The sequence below is a fragment of the Rattus norvegicus genome, chromosome 4, assembly GCF_036323735.1.
Source record: "Rattus norvegicus strain BN/NHsdMcwi chromosome 4, GRCr8, whole genome shotgun sequence".
Lineage (NCBI taxonomy): Eukaryota > Metazoa > Chordata > Mammalia > Rodentia > Muridae > Rattus > Rattus norvegicus.
Window position 1 is genome coordinate 10,886,752 of NC_086022.1, and position 23,170 is coordinate 10,909,921.

Here is a 23,170-nt window from a genome sequence, read left to right on the forward strand (position 1 = left end):
AGCCGTCTTACTGGCACCTCACACCCCAAGGGCCAGGCAGGCTATGTCAGATGAGGTTTCAAGTCAGCAGAGCCCCAGGAGAGCCTTGGTCAGAGTCCCATGGCATCTGGCTGTGGCCAGCCTCCTGGAAGGGAATGCCCACACTGGCCACCAGCCATTGCCCAGGGAGAGCACACCACAGGGGAGCTAGGCAAAAGCACATTCAGCACAGTGTCCCTAATGCCAGCCCTGGCCTTCTCCTGCTGGCTGAGCATGGTCCTCACAGGAAGGGTTTAAGTACCGTGGTCTATACCGTATCTCCTCACATGGATGTGAGCCCTGGTTTCTCCAGATTGCTGCACACTTGGAAAACGGACATACCCCGGGAAGGCCAGTAGCTCAAAACCCATCTGGCCACCTACCACCCTCTCACCCGCTCTGAGCCCAGAGCCTGGAGGATGGGGTGGTCCGAGGGGTGCCTGTAGGGTAAAGCTTCCTGCTGGGAGGAGGTGCAAGGTGGACCATCAGGAGGTAGGTCACCATGGAGACGTGGCTCAGCAGTTGCTGCTCTCGCAGAGAAACCAGCTCTGTCTCCCAGCACACCCAGGATGGCTCACAATTTGTGGGCTGGACTACATGGCACTGTAGTCATGTGGTACACAGACACGCACGCAGGTAAGACACTCACATAAAGTAAAAATAAATATTTAATGAGAGAGGTGGGGATAACTTGGGAAGCCACACTTATAGCTCCCGTGGGCTGCACTGGGAGGAGTCACCACCACTGGTTCTTAATCGACTCAGATAGGTATAATTTTGGATTTTAAAGGGCATGCTCTAGAAACTTCTGGTGGCGGGCTCCAGACAGATAGCACTCTGGTTTTCTACTGATTTCTGCCCTGTGTTCTGCTAACAAGGGTCTGTTACAGATTAAAAGGCTCCCGTGGTTCTGACCAGTAGGTCCATAGCTGGAGGTGTGGTTTAGGAAGACTTTTGGGTCCTGTAGGACACATAGCCTGACCGGTAGAAGTAACCGACTAGAGGCTGGCCTTCAGGTCTGTGGTATGGCCCTTCTGGCCCAAGAGCTCTGCTTTCCCCGCCAAACTGTGAGCCAAGAATAAGCCTCTCCTTCCTAAAACTGCTTCCGCCAAGGATGTCCTCACAGTGGTGAGAAAAGTAACAAAGTCCCTCAGAAGGTTCAGGCTTGGTTATTTAGACTTGCAGGGTGGGCACAGCTCCCACTAGGAGCTGGCAACTGTGGGAGTCAAACTACTGGTAGGAAAGGTTCCATGGGCATGATTGGTGACCCCCTTGGCACACTCATTCTAGAAGCCAAGCTTTAAGGGTGGAAATATCCTGAAGTTACTTCAGAAGCAGAATAAACAAGGAAGGTGTGTTCTGGGGTTCCCATGTGACTCAGTACAGGTCAGAGGGTCCTGGCACTCAGCAGTATTGAGAACCACTTCTTGGTGATGGGAGGGGTATGCATTCGGTTGACAGAATGATTTGTCTCAGTTGACAGAATGATAGATTGCTTGGTCTACACAAAGTCCTAGGTTCGTCCCCACCACTGAATAGAACTAGATGTGGTAGTTCATGGTTGTCATCCCAGCAGCTAAAGCAGTGATCATGAGGCTAGTTCAGAACAAGAAGTTCCCAGAGAGGCTTAAGGTGGAGCACCGTCCTCAGCGCGGTGCACAAGCATCATATGCACGCCCCCACTCCTCCAGGGCCAAGCTAGAAAGTTCCTATTTGGCGACCTGATGGCCACTTGACCTTCCTTGACCTTGGGCCCCACTCAGCAGAATTGCTTCCAAATTCAGTCACAGCAAGGCTTTGCCGCTCCGTGCCTTAGAGACGCCTGGCTGAACTACGCAGCCCAGCCGGCCCTGCTGTGGCCACTTCCCGAGTAACGCTTTTGTAAACCAATATCTCAGAGAAATCAAGGTTACAGCAACTCTTCTGGCTCTCGGTAGGCAGCCAGTCTCCATCTAAGAACACATCTGAAGGAGATCAGTGTCACACATTTATGATTCTGAGAGTGACCACAAAAGACCCAGCCAGAGCCACAGCCTTGCACAAAGGCTCCCACAGCCTTGCACAGTGCATGCTTCTGCAAAGACATCTGCCCAGCAACCACCTATGCTTAGCTTGGATTGCTACCACCCTTGTTACTGACCCTGATATCTAGGACACTGGTACAACATTACTTATGGTGTCCTCTTCAATTTGCCTTTAAAAAAAAAACCCTCCCCACCTCTTCGCACGTGCATATAACTTAATATAGCCCATGTTTTCTTGTTGTAAAGCTTTGCTGGTCCCTATAAACCCAACATCTCTGGAGAACCTCCTTCCTCTTGTTGCTTGGACCGATGAGCGATGTAACATCTGCGTGTGAATGCACTGCTGACACGGGAGGGACACACCCCCGTCTGAAGACCTAAGACATTACAGGACTTGCATGGGCTCTAGGTGACACTTCACCTCTCGGAGCCTGGATCTCCATTGCAGAAAGAGGTGACGGGATGGGCTCACCGGATAAAGGCGCTTGCTGTCAAGCCTAATGACTGCATTCGGTCCCTGGGAGTAGATTCATGTGGTGGACGGACAGTCCCTGAAGTTGTCCTCTGACCTCTGTTAATGCCAGCGACACACATATACATGTGCGCACACACACAAATCAATGTAATGTTTAAGGCAGATGATAGCTGAAAAGATAGCTCAGTTGGTAAAGCTCTGTAGACATGAAGACCTGAGTTCTCTTCCCACATCCTCGTTAAGAAAGCAAGGTGCAATGCTTCGTGCTTGTGATCTCAGTGCTGGAGAGACACGGACACATCTCAACTGTCCCGGTAGCCACAATACCCTCTGCCCGGTGTATCAAATTGAACTCCTCAAGGGCAGACATCAAGGCCTACCCAGACCAATGACTTTTTTGTGAAACCTTCCCATGGGAGACAGGCAGAATTTCCAAGGTCGGTGGAGAAACTCACAAATGCTTATCAGAGGTATGTGACCTAGAGCTTCCCTCATACAGACAGATCAGCTCCAGCCTGGGGTGCTCCTAGACCACACACATGCTAGAGTAGGATCGGCCAGACCTTCCTCAGGAGCAGAAGAGCATCCTGTTCCCTCCCAGTGGCATCTCTGACCACTGAGGCCACGGACCCTCACTCTACCCCAGTTGAGTTAAGGGCCAAGAGAGTTTAATCTAGGAGACACCAAGAAGACTTAAAGCCACTAGCGAAGCTCAGACCTCAAGGTCAGGCCTGTGCCTGGCACCACCAGGGCCTCAAGTTCTTCCCACAGACCTAATGATGGAGCTTCCATTCTCTAAGGCCACCTTAGATCTCCTAGCCACCTTGACCTCCTCTGGAGGGCAGTGGAGGAAAGAAAGAAAGGGTTTCCCTCCAGGATTTCCATTTGAATTATCCACCCTACTGAACCTGCCCATGGCCCTGGGAAGTTTCTCTTTGGCCAGCACTGACAGACGGTCAATGTGCCAGGCACAAGTGTATCTGAGGCTTGTCACCTGGACACAGCCTAGCTGCAGTCCAGCCACCTCCCTGCTAAATGCGCCTGAGCTGGTGGAGATGGGGAAGAGCTCTGCCGCATAGTGGGTGTCTGCTGACAGGCCCTAGGATGCCAGGTCTGAGCCTTTGTGCTCACTGACTTGGACTCAGAGCACTGGCACACTGGCTTCCATTGGGAAGTGAGCAGAGTGCATTGTTCAGGGACTTAGCAGGGGAGGACATATCTGCACTGGGCTGAACGGGATGGACCCTTCAAGGGCCCAAGATCCACAGACTTCATGTGTGGTTGAGTTTTGTGTCAACCTGACACAGGCTAGAATCTTTTAGGAAGAGGGAACCTTGATTGAGAAAATGCCTCCACCAGATTGACCTGTGGGCAAGCCTGTGGTACATTTCCATGATTGATGAGGAAAGACCCATCCCATGGGGATGTGGTTTTTATCACAGCAGTAAAAACCTAGCTAAGACAGGGATGGAGGATATAAATACAGTTATTCCAGTACATTATTACAATGCAGCAGAGTATGGGATCCTGTTTGCCTGACAGGATGGGTCTTCTGTGAGCTTCCTGTGTTCCCTAGAAATTTCTTCAACTTGGGTACTTTTGCCCATAGCACAATTTGACTAGTCAGAAAAAAATTACAGAAGATGTGGTACAGTCAGAGTTGATCTATTCCAAAACACATATACAACAGACACAGAGTTGGTGTCAACTAGGTGCTAGCCAGGCTCTCTGAGAGCAGCAACAGGCAAGATTGGATGCAAGTGGGGGACTTTGAGATTTAATAAACAAGCATGCCTCACTCAGATCATAAATCATCAAATGCTACTAACACATCTGAAGACACAAAGCAAGGTTAAGGACAGTTGACTTCAGGGCAGACGGTAGAGACTCAGGATAGCATTTCCTTCCAATTTGGTTCTAGCCCTGTCCCTCCAGGCCTTAAGTTTTCCTCTCGACTCTTCACATCAGGACATTGTGCACATCGCAACAGCTGGTTTACTTCTCAGGCTGCCTTGGAGGGATTCCATATGTAATGTTGTGTGTGTGTGTGTCTGTGTCTGTCTGTGTGTATGTGTGAGTGTGTTGTGTATGTGTGTGTGAGTGTATGTGTGTGTATGTGTCTGTGTGAGTGTGTATGTGTGTATGTATCTGTATGTGAGTGTGTTGTGTATGTGTGTGAGTGTATATGTGTGAATGTGTCTGTGTGTGTATGTTTCTGTGTGTGTGTATGTGTCTGTGTGTGTGAATGTGTTTGTGTGTGTATGTATCTGTGTGAGTGTATATGTGTGTGTCTGTGTGTGTGAGTGTGTGTGTATGTGTATGTGTGAGTGTGTGTGTGAGTGTGTGTGTATGTGTGTATGTGTATGTGTCTGTGTGTGTATATGTCTGTGTGTGTGTGAGTGTGTGTATGTGTGTATGTGTCTGTGTGTGTGTATGTATCTGTGTGAGTGTATATCTGTGTGTATGTGTCTGTGTGAGTGTGTGTGTGTGATTGTGTGTGTATGTGTCTGTGTGTGTGAGTGTATGTGTGTGTATGCATGTGTCTGTGTGTGTGAGTGTGTGTGTGTATGTGTCTGTGTGTGAGAGTGTCTGTGTGTGTGAGTGTGTGTGTGTATGTATCTGTGTGAGTGTATATCTGTGTGTATGTGTCTGTGTGAGTGTGTGTGTGTGATTGTGTGTGTGTATGTGTCTGTGTGTGTGAGTGTATGTGTGTGTATGTATGTGTCTGTGTGAGTGTGAGTGTATGTGTGTGTGTCTGTGTGTGTACATGTGCACTCGCATGCATACACACATGTTTTGAGATAGTATCTCTTTATCTGTCCTGGGAGTTACCAGGCTGGCTAAGGAAGCTTGCTCCAAGGACCAGTCTGTCTCGCAGTGATAGGTTCACAAGCATGCACTTCCAGGTCCATCCAGTTTTAGACATGGGATCTGGGATCATACTCAGGCCCTAATGCTCACACGGTAGACACTTGACTGGCAGAGCTAGCTTTAACATTGCTGGATGCCATGTATGCTGGGCAGACAGTCTACCAATGGAGAGCCATATCTTGAGCCCTTGAGGAACCCTTGAAGGGGGCTGACAGGACACAGGTATCACAACAGCCATGAATCACTGTGCCAGAGTGTTCTGGTGCCTCCAGCATCCTTTAATATCACTGAGAAAGTCACCGGTGGTAGCCAGCAAATGGACCTAAAGAGCAAAGCCCATTAGGCAACCTCTGTGAGTTCTCTTGCCTCTTGCCTTGGGCTTCTCATCTACCAGGGGCCTTTACTGTGCAGGGGTTGCTACTCTGTAAGTGCCCCCTCAACCCTGCCCACCCATCTATCAGGGTTCCAGGTCTTAAATTCCCACCTGAAGCAGCTGCGAGTTCTATTCTGCCAACTGCCGTTGGGCTTGTGTTTTCATTTGAACACCTCCAGGGGGCAGGATAGAGCAGTGAACAGCAATTATGCACAGATAATCTATGTCAAAAGGGACCCAGATCCAAGCCATAGTCCATGTCCTTCCTAGTGTTGGGATGTGGTTAGCGAAGGGAAGGAGGGAATTCCATGAAATACATATAGTATGGTCTGGGTTTCACCATGTGGTTCCGGATGGGGGACTTGAACTCTCACAAGGACAGGGCAGCCTATGAGCATCATCAAGGGAGAAAAGGCACAACAGAGTCAGGATAGAACCCTGGTCCTCATAGTGAGATCCACGGACCCTTGCAGTCACTGAGGATAATTCACAGATTCTGATGGGCTACATATTATCTATAACATACATATAATATATCTTATATGGAGTGCACATACATATTATATAGTAGTATGGATTCATACCGTGTTATATGTATTACATTATTATTGATATATTATTACTGTTTAACTAGACTGAGTGAAAAGCAGGTACTTTTGAATCTAGCATCTTTCCTTGGCCCATATATTAAAGATATTTATGTCATAAAATACATCCCATTCCATTCCCTTTTTGTTTTATTTTAAATACATATTAGTGAGAAACTGTTAATATCTGTAGTTCTAAAGACTGAGGGCTGAGGAGCTTTTGTTTATGTGGTCATAAGTATCTCTATCCATTATCTAAAAATTAAACCTGAGGGCCTGTGAAATACTGATCCATTTACAAACGACAAAAATAATGTTGAAGTACATGGCGTCTTTCTAGAGAATGTAAAGGATCCTGAAAACCAATGTGTTTTCCTTACAGGACAGCAGCAGGCACAGGCTCAGGCTCCTCCCAGAGTCAGGAACAGGACAAGGACAGGTGGAGTGGGCTGAGATCCCTCTGGAATGGGTCCACTGAGGCAGGTGTGATGGAGAAGTGGCCTAGAAGAGTGACCTAGCAAAAATTGTGGGTTAGAGAGAAAGGGGAAAAATGGCTGAAGTCCACGGGTGGGACCGTCACATAGAAAATACCGCTGGAGAAAAGAGGATCTGCTAGCCCAAAAGTCACCTTGGCATATCACCTTGGGAACAATGTAACTGGGCGATCCAATGCCTAGGGCTTGCCAGCAGGTGGGACTGAGCGGTCTAGTGTGTAGGCGTGGGCTTGTGTGTTTATGTTAGGTTGCTGGCCGGTCAGTTTCATGTATCTCAACCTGCCCTCAAACCTGGTTTTGTATTTGAAGACAACCTTGAACTTCTGATTCTCCTGCCTCCACCTCTCAAATGCTGAGACTACAGGCCTGCACCACCATTCCCAGGTTTACGGGGTGCTGGGGATGAAAACCATCACCTCGTGTGCGTTAGAAAGCATTCTACCAACTGAGCCGCACACCCAGATCTCAGAAGTGTGGTGCTTGGAAGCAGTCCTTATGATCTGTGGCTTTCTTAATCTGCCGTGGATGGAATGCCATGTTGTCCTGGTACCCCTTAGAAGGGTTTCCCACTGTGTCTTGGCTGATCCTGCCTTAAGGGGTACTGAGCAGTGGCTGTGACCTGGACTTCCAAAAGGAAGGCCCCTGTCTGTTAAGAAGGAAAGGCTGCTACCCTCATGGTGCCATGGAAGAGGGAGCCCAGGTCTGAGGGTGACTAGAAGCGAGCTCATTTAAAGTTCAGCTGTCGCACCCCTGCCAGAGCCAGGCAGGTGGTCAGAGACGGCTGGGCAGACCTGGGTTCCTGACAGGCTGCTCCTTTTCTGGGATCTTGTATTAATGGCGCCTGCTGGCTTTCCAGTGCACTCGTTGGGCATTTCTGATGAGTTGGGGGGTAAATCCAGGCCCAGAGCTTAGAGCTTCTGAAGCCCGGGCCTCTGTTTCAGCCTTGTCCAACAGTCTCAAAGGCTGGAGCTCTTTATTGATGTCTCTGTCCTGCCCTCTCCCTCTCACAGCCACAGTTCCACCAGCATGGCCAGCCAGGCCCTGTGAAGTCACCAGCTCATGGCTCCCTGGTGTCTGGAGACACTTGCCTGGCATTCTGTGTGGCTGCCAGGGTCCGTGTCTGTTCACTCACTGGGCTTATTCATGGGCTTGGCAGCAGCCAGGAAAAAATCAGAGCCATTGTTCACCCTCAGAGCCGTCAACTGCCCATAGCAAAAACCTTCAGAAGCAGGGGAGGGACGCCTTCTCAGAGAAAACCTAACAAGGGAACCATCTGGGCCCCTTCTGGGGTTACCATGGGCATTGCCCACCCAGTATGAAAGTCACCTGCCCTGGAGACCATCCTCGTTGCTCTCTAGATCAAGGCTCAGTCTTCGACAAGAGGACCTGCCCACCTCTGGCTATGGGCTGGCTGCTCCTCTCTGAGCCCCGCCTGCCTCGGGAACATGCACTTAACACAGGATGGTTCAGGGGTGCTGGGTGTGCTCTCAGTTTTGCTTTTCCCTTTGGTTTTGTCCCTTTTCCCCCACCATATCTGAAGTGGGCCTCTGGCTTCCCCTTCCCCCTTCGCCAAACTGGGTCCCAGAAGCGGCCAGGAGCTACTGATGTGCAGAGCAGACACCTGCATATGTAGATGGCCAAACTGTAGTCTGTCCAGAAAGAAAGCAGTAAGGATCTAAGTAAATAGCACACGCCCCAGGGTAACTATGAATGTGGCTTAGCGCAGTCATAAACTCACCTAAAACACTGCAGGACTCTTTTATGATTTTATTTTGTGGCTTTGACAGTGTGGTTACTGAGCATGAGCCGTCCCAACATCAAAAGGTTGTAAAATGGAGACGTGAAGCAATGCTGTCCCTCTTGCCCCTTGATTTACTAATGGTGACACCAGTATTCAAACAGAAAATCACCCAGGAATGTCCTCACCAGCCTAACAGCCATCCCAAATAACCACTGAGACGCCAGCACCCACTTGGTGACAATTGATCTTTGTCCCTCTCTTTCTGCCAGCTTGGGTCAAAAGCTGCCTGCCCAGGGCCACCCAGTATAGAGCCACTCAGAGTTCCAGACCCAGCGCCCCTCTGCGCACCCTTCACTGTTCCTCAGCTCCTCTTCCTGCCCTTTCCAGGCACTTGGCACCTCCAGACTCTCTTCCCGTAGGCATGCCTGTGGAGCCCCTCTTTCTGAGAAAGTTCACACGGCTTTTTGTGGTTTTGCAGCTTTGATCCTATCCCTTGGTGACATCTCGATTTAGATGAAGGAGTCTGGAAGGTGAAGTCAGGGTTTATGAACTTGTTCTGTGTACTTGACACAAAGAGGTGCGTAAGTACTTAACCGTCGTCTGACCACCCGTCCCTCCATCTGAGGTATAGGTGCCCGAGGAGCTGGTGGACTCATTAGAGTGTGAGGCAGGACTCTGCAAGCAACAGGAAGTGCTGCAGGGCACCAGGAAACGGATCTCCCATCAGGGAGAAGAGGGGCATTTATTTTATTCTAGTGAGGTCCTCCCTGCGCCCCTACATTGACCACACGTTCTGTATTTGCTTGTGAGCCTTGCCCTGTGTCACCTGCGCCTTTGCCGCACACATTCCCTTCCCCTTCTGCCATGGTCTGTATCTGGACTATTCCCCAGTGACCCACGTTTTAAAGACTGGGTCCCCGACTTGGTGCTGGTGGAAAGTTTCAGCAGTGGAGCCTGATAGGGCTTCTTCAGTCACTGGAGATGCTTCCTTGAAGGAAATCGTGGGTTGTAGTATCCTCGTCCTTCTCTCCTGTGAGCTGGCCCTGAGGTGGACAGTCGCCACACACTTCTGTCCTGCTGTGCCACAGGATGACCTGTGACCTGTCCTGAACTGAAACTACGAGCCAGCGTAACCCTCTTCTCTTGTTAAGTCTCTTGTCCTGGGTGTACACTGCAGTCACAGAGAGCGGCTTGATGAAGCCTGTGCAGTCCCTGTGCCCCATGGGAGGCCCTGACTGAGGACGGAGAGCAGGACAGAGGTGAGGCAGGCTGGGTGGAAGATGGAAACACCCCGTGACCTGAGGGTGGAGGGTTTTCTTGAGGCAACTGGAGAGTTATGCAGCCACAGACGGTATCCATTCCAGCAGAAAAGGCAGGCTGAGCCAGCATGAGCTGTGGCCCGGTGCCCCTCGGCCTCCAGCCTTCTCTCCTGGCCCCCGCCGTGGTTAGGATCGTCCAGCATTTGCACAAACAACCGATCAAGAGTCAGGGTCCAGGAGAAGAAGCTTGAAGCCTCTGTGAGTCCTCTCAAGTAAAGCTGCCTTCCTCTTCCAGGGTTTTGCACTGGGATGGTGATCGTTAGCCAATCAAAGAACCAGCCGGGAGTTTGCCCTGTCAGCGAAGTCATTCACCCAGTGGTGACTGGACCTATTCCAGGAGAATGGTGCGCGTAGATAGCTTCCTGTGAAGAGGGACAGACAGACTGAGGTGTGGAAACAGAGAGGAAAGGAAGGAGCCTGACTCTGCAGCAGCTCGGGATGAGAAGGCTGTCTCCAGCTCTGGCAGAGGCTGCCCAGAGCTAGAGGGAAGGCCAGGGCAGGGTGGGCATGTGCTCACACACACACACACACACACACACACACACCTGCCCAGAGCTAGAGGGAAGCAGGGTGGGCGTGTGCTTACTCACACTCCTGGCCAGAGCTAGAGGGAAGCAGGGCAGGGTGGGCATGTGCTCACACACACACCTGGCCAGCTGCTCATAAAAGAACAATGGATAGAAAAGGGTAAGTTTCAAAGTACATAATACATACCTGTAGAATTCCTTCTCTCGCTGTTATGACAATATGCCCGACAAGAGCAATTGGAAGGAAGGGTCTCTCAGCTCATGGTGCCGTCCATTGTAGCGGTCAAGGCAGAGCAGCAGCGGGGAAGGCAGCCGGTCGCATTGCTTCTGCAGTCTGGGAATAGAACGAACGTTGATGCACAGCTTTCTCCGTCATTCAGTCTGCAACATCCAGCCCTTGGGATGATGCTACCCACAGTTAAACCTCTCTGGAAAACACCCTAATAGACACACCCAGAGATAGGTTCCCATGGTGATTCTAAATGCAGTCAAATTGACAGTGGAGGTTAAACATCTCTATACCCACTATAGAAAGCTTGGGAGTAGGAAAAACTGTCGCTGAGCAGCTTTCCCTCTGTTGTTCCCTCCCGGGGATCCTTCCGGGGATGCTGCAGATGTATGCAGATCAGCAGGCTGTGAACACTGCACATAGCAAACCCTTTCCCCCTTCTCAAGAACTCCAGATGGCACCACCCCATGCCAAGGGTTCTCTGCCTCTTCTGCTTACAGCTTCCTCACATGGAGAGGAGGGTGGCAAGGCCGACTCCTTCCTGACAGGCACTCTGCTGCTATGACTCACTCCACCACTCCATAAGCAGTTGGGTGTGTGAGCTCTGCCTTCAAAATCTGCACTGTAATAACCCCAGACACTCGGTGAGGGGAAGCAGCTCTGAGAAACAAACTAACATTCTTGCCTGTGTGAGCCTGGGTGTGTGTTCATCTAGGGAGCTGCAAGCATGTGTGGAGTGCACATGTGTGTGCTCAAAGGGCTGCAGGCGTGTGCAGGTGCACACGTGTGTGCTCACAGGACACCCTGGGGTTTACTCCTCAGGTGGTATCCTTCTTGGGTTAGTTTGTTGCTTGTTTGTTTGTTGAGACAAGGTCCTGCACTTGGCCTGGAATTTTCCAAGGAAGCTAGACTGGAATCCTCCTGTCTCTACCTCCCAAAACTGGGATCACAAACCCACATCACCGTGCCTGGGTTTGATTGTTTTTGCTTTTAAGTGGTTTCTGGAGATCAAATTCTGATCTTAATTCTTGCAAATCAAACACTTTGCTGACTGAGCCATCTCCCTAACTCCACATCTGTGATTTTGATCAGCAAAAATGACCCACACAGAGGGTTCTGTGTCTTTGAAAATGTGTATGTGGGTTTGACCAGAAAGCCTAAATGTAAATGGAGTTACAGTCCAAGGGAAGTTTGACTGTGCTCCGTGGGCATTGGATATCAGTGCTTTCTGTCATAGTGGGTCAAGGGGGACAAGGAGGAGTTGGAAATCACTGGGGACTGCCCCTATCTGAAACATGGAAACCCCTGACTGACCTGGCCCACCCTACTGTGTTACACCTCATCAGCCTCCATCCCATGCCCACGGAGGGTTAGGCGTGCCTACAAGGGAAGCACCAAGGCAGGACTCCGTCTGGAAGAAACTGTAAGGGTGACTGTAAGACTGTTTGATACATACAAGTGGAGCTAGCCTGCTCTGACTGACCTCACTATGAGGGGTAGGCTGACACCCTGCTGAAGACTTGGTCAGCTACAGAGTGGGTTCAAGGCCAGCCTGGGGTATATGAGACCCTAACTGAAGGAAAAAAACAAAAGTCCCAAATTGAGGCATGGGCAGTGCCACCTTTCCTCCATAGTGTGCAGGGCAGGGTCTGTCCCTTTTCCTCTGGCCTCTGGTGTTGGCGCCCATCCTTGTTTCTTCGTGTTCTGCAGCAGAGATCTTGGTTCTGCTGAACTCTCTCTGTATCTCCCTATAAGCAACCTCCACCAATATGTCTCCACGGTGTTTGCTGTGGGCGCGCACAATGGGGAGGGAGAGGAAGCGGGCAGTACTGGCCAAGGGGAGAGTGAGACCATGTGGAGGGTAGGCTTGACTATATGAACAGTCAGGACTGTATGACCCCCCTAACACTGCTCATGCCTCAGCATGGACGGTGAGGGTGCTTCTGAACTCTGAACTCCTAAGAGGCTGTGAATGCACGTGTGTATTAAACTCTGCCTTGATTTCGACCTTTACTGTTTCAGGGTTGGTTTTTGTGTTTGCTCGTTGGGTTGGTCAGAGGAAGGGATGGGCTCTTAGAAGCACAGAGCCCTCTTCTCTGCCAAGGCCACACCCCTAATGAGCTCTGTCACTTCCCTGCAGCCTCCAGCGTCTCCTCCTCTCCATCAACACCCACCCAAGTGACCAAGCAGCACCCATTTCCCCTGGAGTCCTACAAGCAGGAGCCTGAACGCCTAGAAAGCCGCATCTATGCCTCCTCATCCCCACCGGACACCGGCCAGCGCTTCTGCCTGGCCTTCCAGAGCCCGGTCCGGCTTCCTCTGGCATCTCCCACACACCATGCTCCTTTGAGAACCGTAAGTCTGCACTTTCTTCCAGGGTGGGGCTGGACCAGGCTGTGGGAGGGAGGAGGATGCTTCCCCACACCAGCTTCGGCTGCCCAGGGCTGCCCAGGGTTAGCATTTGTAAATTGGGCTGTCTGAAGTCACAGGCTGAGAGCAGCAAGCAGGTCTGAGTGACACTGTAGGGATCAAAGGAGAAGCCGTCCTGGAGCATGGCCAGGAGAAAGTCTGTTCCCTCCACTTCTTAAACACGTGCTTTAGAAGCACCATTTGGATTTGCCTTGACTGGCCTGCTAAACTATCACTAACACAGCAGAGTAAGCTGGGAGGGAGGGAGGGAGGGAGGGAGGGAGGGAGGGAGGGAGGGAGGGAGGGAGGGAGGGAGGGAGGGATGAAGATAAGAAAGGGAAAGAGCTGGAGAGATGGCTCAGCGGTTAAGAGCACTGGCTGTTCTTCCAGAGGTCCTGAGTTCAAATCCCAGCAACCACATGGTGGCTCACAACCATCTGTAATGAGATCTGATGACAGCTACTGTGTATTCATATAAATAAAAATTATAAAAAAAAAGAAAGAAAAGGAAAGAGAGAGGAAAAGAAAGGGGTTATGTCCTAGAGTTTTAAGGTCTGACATCACCTGACTTGACGTAGGTCCTTGGAAAGTTAGTCACTTGGTGGGAAGTGGGACAACATGTCTTCATGGCTGCCAGAGGATTAACTGAGAAGGTCTGGGGTTGTTGGTGGAAGGGCCAGATTCCCCCTACACCTGAACGTTGTCCGAGCATGGAGACCCTAAGCAGTAGCCTGTTTGGTTTTGAGTTAAGTGCTATCAGAGACGCAGAGTGATCCTGGGCCCAGCGAGGACACACCAGCAGAGATGGAGCCCTGTCATTCAGCCGTGGTGGCTTCTTTTCCTGGGGCCGTGAGAACGAAGCCCAGGCTCACTAGTAATTGGTTCCAGGACCGTCACAGCACTGAGACCCCTGGGTTCTCCATCCCTTTTATAAAATGGCATGATGGCATGGTGTGGACACGGTGCCTCGGCACATCCCTCCGTAGATTGTTAAACCATCTTTGGGGAGCACAGTCGATAACACAGAGTAAGCGCGTGCAACGCTGGTCTGTCGTGTCTTCAGACAGTCCAAACGAGACACGCATGTCCAATCAGAGGCAGTCTTGTTCCATATATTTCCTGCAGTCTATGAAACCAACAGGTTCTGTTCCTGCGGAAAAGAAGGGCAAGCACCCCAAACACCAAGGGCTTAAACCAGCACACTGAACTTCCACACAGTTCTGAAGCTAAAAAGCCAAAGGGAGCATTTCTCCAGGGCTCCAGGCGTCTTCTCCTGCCCAGCATCTAGCAGCCTGGATTTTTCTAGATCCTAACTCCACCTTCTAAGCCACCTTCCGCCTATGTCTGCTAGTGTCCCCATGTCCCTTTCCTTAAGACACTAATCATCCTAGTTCAGAGTCCACCTCAGTGGCTTCATTTTAACCTGGTGACATCCACAAAGACCTTATTTCTAAGAGTGCCACTGGAGGATACTACCGTTAAACGCCAGCATATCTTCTGCGGGAGACATCATTCAACCCATAGCAGTGGCTATCTCAGGGGAGAAAATGCATTTGCCAAGCAGAGACCATACCATGATTGCTCTTCTTTTCATTCAAGGAAGCTTGGCAGTGGTCATTTGCTGGCAAGGGTTAAACTGCCCAGCATTGCTCTGTCCTCCAGAGCTCACCTACTTGCTGGCAATATATTAAGTAGTACTTGGGCAAAAAGCTAAGTCAGAGTGGTAAGCTGGCGGCTGCATTAGAGACTGGAGAAGACACAGTACCAGCTGAGCTGAACCTGCACGAGTGGCGTGAGTTTAAGCAGAGATACAGAAGAGAACTGTGACTGGCTGGAACTGGGTGCCAGACAGACACTGGCTATGGACAGGGATAAACCCCGAGGCTGTCATGCTGAGTGAGAGAAGCCACATACCAGAGGACAAATCCGTCGTGGCTTCCTTTACATAAGGTCCCCACACTCTTTGTAGAAGCAGAGAGTGGAGTGATGCTTTCTCAGGGGCTAAGGGGAGAGAGTAGCTTTTGTTTATTCAGAGGGTGGAGTGTGGTTTGGGTGTCACAGCACTTGTGCAGAGGTCAGGTGACAATCGTCCAGTCTCTCTTCTTCTACTATGTGGATCTCACAGATCAAAATCAGGTCCTCCGATTTAGCAGCAATAGCCATTTCCCACTGAGCCAATCTCACCAGCCCTGGGTGAGATTTTTGATGGGTGCTTCCCTTTGGGAAGATGAGGTGGTCTTGGAGGTGGAGGGTCTGAGGGCTCCATGACAGTGTGGATACATTGGTCACAGAACTGCATGTTTACAATGGTGCTCTGCTGAGACCTGTACCGTGTGTGCCTCCCAACAGCAAAGCCATGAGCTTATCTATGGTGCTTCTCTACCTAAAGCTACAGGGAACCAGGGTGACCACCAGGGCTTCCCACTTCCAAAAGGATGTGTTCTAATTCCTTTGAAAGGAATTGGAAAAGAGAGCTAAGGAGGTGTAGCAGGTTAAGTGCCTGCCACACAAACTTGAGGGCTTGGATTCGGATCCCCAGCACCTATACAAACACCGGTGCAATGGCAGGAATCTGTAACCTCAGTTCTGAGGAGGGGAGAGAGGGGCTGAATAGGTTCTTGGAGATGGCTGGTCCTCAAACCTAGCTGAATTAATCAACTTGAGGTAAGCCTCAAGGTCCGTGAGATGACTCTGTTCCAAAAAAGGAGGTGGAAAGTCAGAGAAGAATACATCTGATGTCCAACTCTGGCCTTCACGTGCATGCTCACATACACACACACACACACACACACACACACACACACACACACATCATAACACCCATATACACGCATACATATATCACATACGCAAAAAGAATCACAAAAGGATGTTTCTGCTGGGCACTTGCCGTTAGCAGACCTAACCGTCTGTAAATGTCATCCAGGGAGGGCTGCCCTCACCCTGGCACTGTCTGCAGCCTCTGCAGCCACAGTGGAGGGGGTGGTATTTGACGTTCATACAGAGTGTGTCCCTTTGTAATTGGATTTTGTTGGATGTTTTAATTTATGTGCTGTTCCTTAAGAGCCTGGCTGATTTTGTTAACTTTGCTGCTGGCATAATCTTCATGGAGAGATATGAGCTGCTTGAAGATTTCTGGAGCCCTAGAAATATTTCAACATAATTTATCTCTGCTCTTTAGAATAGAGACTCTTTCCATAAACGGGGACCGTGAAGATAATTTTTCCTAAAGTCAGCTCCCATGAATTTTGTTCTAAAGTTGGAAAGGGACAGGGTGAATAATTAGTCTGTAGTGACAGCACTTACTGAGACCCTTTATTTATTCAGTAAATAAACGCAGGCTGGCGACGTGACTCGATTGGTACAGCGCTCGTCCAGAGAGCGTGGAGTCCAGTGGTGGGCGCGTCTCCAGCACCACATAAGCAGGCTGGTACAGGGTTCTTATAATCCTAGTACTTGAAAGATGGAGACAAGAGGATCAGAGGTTCAAGGTCATCCCACTACCTAGTAACCTAAAGATGCTCTAAGCTGTGTGATACCTGAGACCCTGCTTTAAACAAACAAGTGCAGGATCCGGTGCTAGCTTGGGTGAGAGGTGAGAGAGCCATGAGCAACACTCATCTGTGTACGGGACAATAGCCCCTAATTGAACAAAGGAAGGCACTTTGCCTGCAAAAGGGGGTGGGAGAACAATAGAACTTGCTAGAACCTGTTTCATTGTTGTGGGAGAGCATATTCTATCTCGGTGACTGACAGACCCAACCCCTTTCTCAGTAAGGAGGAGCAGTGACCGAGCTTTGCATTTCAGGGAGTATGAGATCAGGTAGGATATGCAGGAGCAAAGGCCCACGCTAGAGACAGGGGGAAGTGGTCCGCGCTTGGCAGCAGAGAGAGTACACTGGAACTCAGAGAGCTCTGAGCGGGAAGAAGCAGAAGGCAGCTGGCTTCTGGTGAATAAGTAATTCGAGGAGGAAAAGAAGAGTCAAGGATGATTCTAAAAACTGCCTTGACCAGATGGAGTGGGTTCATTGCATTGGGAGACCAAAGGGCTGTGGAGGTCTATGTCGGTGAGTGGGAGTCAGCTGTTCCCGGGACAGTAAGGCACTGTGGCTCCTGTGTTTCAGGGGAAGCGTGTAAATAGAATTGAGCATGTGAACCCAGAACCGAAGCATCATCATAAACATAAAGCATTGATCGGGGCAGCGATGGTGCAGGAAATGATGTGGAAAGCGTGGGGCTGGTGAAGAGAGGCTCAAGGAGAGTGGGCAGCTAAGGGACACACGGGGAAGGGATTCCGAACTGCCTGGGTTCAGGCAGAAAGGCAGGAACCACACCGAAGCCAAAGGATGATGTCACCCTGTTTCACCATAACTCAGCAAGACTGCCTCTGGACCCCTGCACGGCCAAGGGCCAAAGACACACACCAGAGAGGTGAAAGCTAGTATGGACTCTTTTGAGAGGTTTGGTGTAAGGGCTGCAGGGATGCTCATGTGCTTCCTTGTAGTCAGCTCAACTTCTCAACTCAAACAGATCCGGATTTACTGTCTAGGGAATGGTGCTGCCCCATGGGGTACATTTCCCACATCAATTAACTTAATTAAGACAATTCCGCAAAGACATGTGCCCAGGCCAACCCAATGTAGATGGTTTCTTAATGAGACTCCTTAATGAGACTCTCTTCCCAGGTGACTCTAGGTTATGTTAAGTTGACCATTAAAGTGTGCCCATACGTACTAGCATAGAGTGACATATAGGTGAGTCTATGTGTGTGTGTCGCATGTGCACACATGCTCACACACGCGTGCATGTATACACACACACACATACACACACACACACACACACACATACACACACACACATACACACAGCTCCTGCTAAGCAAGCACTCTATCACTGAAATACACCCTGGTTTTGGGATTTCAGGGTTGACATAGTCTTGAGTCATTGTCCCCTGGGGGCCTTGGTACTTGAATACCATTACAGGAGCAATCCCAGAAAGACTGAGACAAGGGAAGGCCCCAAGCCATGATACAGTCCCAGCAGAAATCAAGCTCTGCCCCCATGAACTTGGATCTCCATAGCTGTGAGTCAAAATAAACTTCTCTTTACCTCAGAAGCAGCTTGTGCCCTGTGTTCTGTTGTAATACTACAACATGATTAATGCAGCCCAACGTCTGAAGTTTGGTCTCTTGGAGGCCTCGCCCTTTGACCTGCAGAGCTCTCAGTGTGTTCTCTTGTAGCCTTCTCTCTGTGCTTCTCTGTGTTCTCTGGTTTCCCCTCCCCTCCTTGTGAGGATCCAGTGCTTTGGGACTACCCTATGACATCATTCTACTACACCCCTGGTCCCTCCTTAGCTGTAATCACCACTTTAAAGGTTCTGTCTTCACAGAACACAGGAATGGAGGGTAAAGGCTTCGACGTGAATGTGTGAGAAAGACAATTCAGTCCGGATAATTAATTACCGTCTCAAGCCACTGAGATACCAGGGCAATTGCCACGTGATAATAGATAGCTCACATTTGTTTCCTTGTGGGAAAGTGACCCGAGCAAAGTTAATCTTTAAAAAAACTGTGTCAACCGACTGCATTGGTGAGATCTCTTGTTTATGTGACCTGAATCCTGGGGGAATCTCTGGTCAGTTGGCTTTTCAGGGTTATTGAGATGAATAGTGTGTGTGTGTGTGTGTGTCTGTCTGTCTGTCTGTCTGTGCCTCTGTCTGTCTGTCTAGTGTCTGTCCGTCTGTCTGTGTGTGTATACATATATGTGTGTTAGTGCATATGTGTATGCATACATGTGGGGGCAGAGGCTGACTGAAAGTACTTTCTCAATCACTCTCCACCTTGTATTTTGAGACAGGGTTTCTCACCAAATCTGCAGCTGACTGATTCAACTACAGTGGATGGCCACTCCCTGGCAACCCTCCTGGCTCTGGCTCCCTAGCGTTGGGATTACAAGCACCTGTATCTGGGTTGGGGATTTAGCTCAGTGGTAGAGTGCTTGCCTAGCAAGCGAAAGGCCCTGGGTTCGGTCCCCAGCTCCGAAAAAAAGGAAAAAAAAGTGCCTGTATTTTATGTGGGTGCTGGGGGTTGAACTCGAGTCCTCTTGCTTGTAACTAGCACATTATGGGCTGTGCTGTCTCCTCAGCACAGACTTGTATTTTGTGTAAATCTTCTTGAGATAGAAAAACTCTTTACTCTGCTATGCTCGTCACATACTACATACCTGTGGGAAGCCATCATCCTGTCCCTGTAAACACCTGCGAATGTACCAATTACAAATGTTTTTCAGACAAAGTCTCATATATCCTAGGCTGACCTCGTACTGTGTAGCTGAGGCTGACCCTGGACGTCAGATCCTCCTGTTACTACCGCAGTGCTGGGGCTGTGGGTCTATACCACTCTGCCTGCTTTGTGTAGTGCTTAAGGAGAAACCCAAGGCTTTATGCATGCTACACACACCACCCAACGAGCTACATCCCCAACCTGACATCGTTTTTTTAACTTTAAAGGAAGAGCACTGTAGAAGTCTATAAATATTTCAAATTACATTGCATTAGGAAGTTTTTGCGTATAGTACCTTGGTTTTACCTTCCTGTCCACCACTTCGAGTACCCAGTGACAGCCTAATAAGGATTTGCCTGTCCAGAGATGGCAAGCTAACGTTTCTATCTGTGTTGCTCACTACAGATTAGATATTTTAAAAATAGTGTGTGTGTCTGGGGGGGGCTGACATTGTGTGTGTGGGGGGCTGATATTGTCTGTGTGGGGGGGGACTGACATTGTGTGTGTGTCTGGGGGGGGACTGACATTGTGTGTGTGTCTGGGGGGGGACTGACATTGTGTGTGGGGGGGGACTGACATTGTGTGTGTGTCGGGGGGGACTGACATTGTGTGTGTCTGTGTGTGTCTGTGGGGGGGACTGACACTGACACTGTGTCTGTGTCTGGGGGGGAACGACTGACATTGTGTCAGAGCAGGAGCTGCGAAGAGGGCTTGTTGGTATGAGGGCCACAGAGCTGGAGCATTCCTGTCACTGTGTCACTGAGAAAAGACAGCCAGAGGGCAGCTGCTCTCATAGCTACCAGCACTTTAGGCTGCACTCTCCATGGGCCCTGCATGGTGGGGTCCTCAGTCCTGGAACAGAAAAGAAGGCAGAGGGGCTGGGGATTTAGCTCAGTGGTAGAGCGCTTACCTAGGAAGCGCAAGGCCCTGGGTTCGGTCCCCAGCTCCGAAAAAAAAAAAAAAGAACCAAAAAAAAAAAAAGAAAAAGAAAAAAGAAAAGAAGGCAGAGCCCACACATTTCTCTGAGCGACACAACGGGTCTTCAAGAATCCTGTGTGCTCCTGTCTCCAGGGTAGCTGAGTGCCAAGGATGTGCTAGACCTTAGATCTCTCTCTCGTTCTCCCTCCCTCCCTCCCTTCCTCTCTCTCTCCCTCTCTCTCCCCTCCCTCCCTCTCTCCCTCTCTCTCCTTCTCTTTCCCTCCCCCTCACTCCTTCCCTCCCTCTCTCCTTCTCTTTCCCTCCCCCTCACTCCTTCCCTCCTTTTCCTCCTCTCCCCTCCTCTTTTTCCTTCTCCCCTCCCCCTCCCCCCTGGAATGGTGGGATTACAGGTGTGTGCCCTTGCCCCAGCTTACTTGAGCCAGCACCATGTATGTGACAGATGAGCACACTGCCACCTGGACATCTGCTTCCTCCTGCCTGTCTCTCCCATGTCACTAGGAACCCACAAGGGAAATGATTTGCTCAGCTGTTTTTCCCTAAAACCCTCTTTCTTGTGGGGCACTGTCCCAGGCACTGAGTACTCAAAGGTGATTTTGATAATCCCTGCCCTGAAAGTCTCCCCAGCAGGAAGAAGGGGTCTCCCAGGAAACCAACCCCAGAGCTAAGTCAGTTAAGGAGTATTCCTCCTTTCCTCTTTATGACAGAACTCACAGGTGGGGGAGGGGCTTCTGAAGAGCCACGGCCAATTTCCAGGATGACTTTACTCTTCTATGGCACCACGCAACAACACGCTCATGGTTAAATCCATCTCAGCCATGTCCTCTAACCATGACAACAGCTACTTTAGGGCCTCCCTTGGATTTTCCATTGTAACTGAGCAGCCCTGCCCATGGCTGAGAGACCACGTTTAGGACATTGGGGTGATGCAGATGATGGGGTGTTCCCTGCAGCTTCTTCTAGCCATCTTCCAACATTCTCACTACTGTGGGGCAGAGCGAGAATGGCTACCTGCCCTGTCTCGGGCTGGTATCCCCTGCCTCTGCTTCAGATCTCAACTGCATGCGTTTCTACTTTACATCCGTGTTTGCTGTATTGTTCGCCATAGCAAGGGAGTGGAACCAACCTGGGTCTCTACAATAGATAAAAGGATAAGAGAAATGTGTTATAAGTAAACACGGTGGGATTTTATCCAGCCATGAAGACAAACGAAATCACGGTGTTTGCAGAAAGATGGACTGAATGGGGAGTTACATGCTAATGAATAAGGCAGACTCAGAAAGACAAAACTCCACTCACTCTACTGTACAGATCCTGGAGTTTGTGTGTGTGTGTGTGTGTGTGTGTGTGTGTGTGTCTGTGCACGTGTTCTTGTGTGTGTGTGTGAATGTGTATATGTCTCTGTGTGTGCATGTGAGTATGTGTATGCATTTGTATGTGTCTTTGTGTATATGTCTGTGTGTAAGTGTGTGCATGTGAGTATGTGTATGCATTTGTATGTGTCTTTGTGTATATGTCTGTGTGTAAGTGTGTGCATGTGAGTATGTGTATGCATTTGTATGTGTCTTTGTGTATATGTCTGTGTGTAAGTGTGTGCATGTAAGTGTGTGTTTTGTGCATTTGTGAGTGTGTCTGTGTGTATGGATGTGTGCTGGTTATGTGTGCATGTGTTTGTCTACGTGTGTGATTGTTTATGTGTCTGTGTGAGTGTGCACATGTGTGATATGTAGGGGATGGAACAATCAGGAGAGGGGGAAAAAGAACTCTTCAAGGGATGTGAGAGAGAGAGGAGAATGAGGACCAGCAGGAGGCAAACACAGAGCCTGGGGGGGTCAGGGAGAAATATGTATGAAAATACCATAACGAAGCCCATTACTTGTGCACTAACTTTTTTTAATTAGAGGAAAGAAAGAAGAAAGGAGTGGAGGGAAGATGGGAAAGAATGGAAGAGAAGGGGAAGGAAAAGGAAAGGAGACAGGAAGAAAGGGAGGGAGGAAGGAAGGAAGAAAGGGAGGGAGGAAGGAAGGAAGAAAGGAAGGAAGGGAGGAAGGAAGGAAGGAAGGCAGGAAGGAAGGCAGGAAGGGAGGGAGGAAGGAAGGCAGGCAGGCAGGCAGGCAGGCAGGCAGGCAGGCTGGCTCACAGGCCCAGCCAGGGTGGAAGCCAGATGGCAGGGTTACTGGGAGAGTGCGATAGCTAAGCCTGGGCTGAGAATGTGGGCTGTTGTCTTGCCAGGTTTGGTATAGAGAGAAGTGAGGGATGCCGGAGGGAGGCGAGGAAGGATATTTCTGCAGTGATGAGAGTGGCTGGACCTGTTAATGAGCTGAGGAAATGTTTTAACGATCCCGTACCTCACCCCCTCACCCTGTGCTTCTGCAAGATGGAGACAGAGAGCTTGTCTCGGGCTGTGACGAGGACCCAGTAAGATAACTGTGCACAATTGCTCATTGGAGGGTTAGCTGCTAGCAAGTGTGGAAGCCAAGAGGTGAGCATGACAGCTGGACTCCCCAGCCATGTTCGCAGCACGGTATTGCACTCTCTGAAAACAAGTGCTGGAATCCTGACCCTCCACCCATGGTGACTCAGCCTCTTAGTTCGGATGCCTAATTCCAGGCTTGGCCAGCCCTGTCCCCAGAGTCCCATCCAGCCTATCGCTTCATTTTATGAAGTTTGATTGGCACATGCTTATCCTCTCGTCTTTTCCCTGTGTTAGCTCATGCTAGAGTCACAGCCCAGCGAAGCCCAAGGGATTCCCATGTGGCTTTTCTTCAGAAGTTTACAAATCCCTGGCAAATCCATGTCAGAGCTTCCCTTTACCAGTGAGCAATTAACTATGAGAAAGTCCAGTGGGCACAGTGAACCTGGTCTCCAGAAGGACAGGAGACA

General features: G+C 50.0%; 1 protein-coding gene and 1 long non-coding RNA gene across 16 annotated transcripts in view; one reads left to right on the forward strand and one right to left on the reverse strand.

Moving 5' to 3' along the window:
- Window positions 1–23,170, forward strand: part of Prkag2 (protein kinase AMP-activated non-catalytic subunit gamma 2) — a 241,245-nt gene that overhangs the window by 142,057 nt on the left and 76,018 nt on the right. For all 15 annotated transcript variants that reach the window (NM_001398879.1, XM_006235951.4, XM_063286390.1 and 12 more), the window contains one exon: window positions 12,799–13,013. In NM_001398879.1, the coding sequence (NP_001385808.1) occupies window positions 12,799–13,013 (215 nt within the window). The remainder of the gene's footprint in view (window positions 1–12,798; window positions 13,014–23,170) is intronic.
- Window positions 8,596–11,223, reverse strand: LOC102554193 (uncharacterized). Its single transcript, XR_010065735.1, has 2 exons — window positions 10,617–11,223; window positions 8,596–10,264 (listed from the first exon to the last, which is right to left on the reverse strand). It is a non-coding gene; the product is annotated as an uncharacterized LOC102554193 (long non-coding RNA).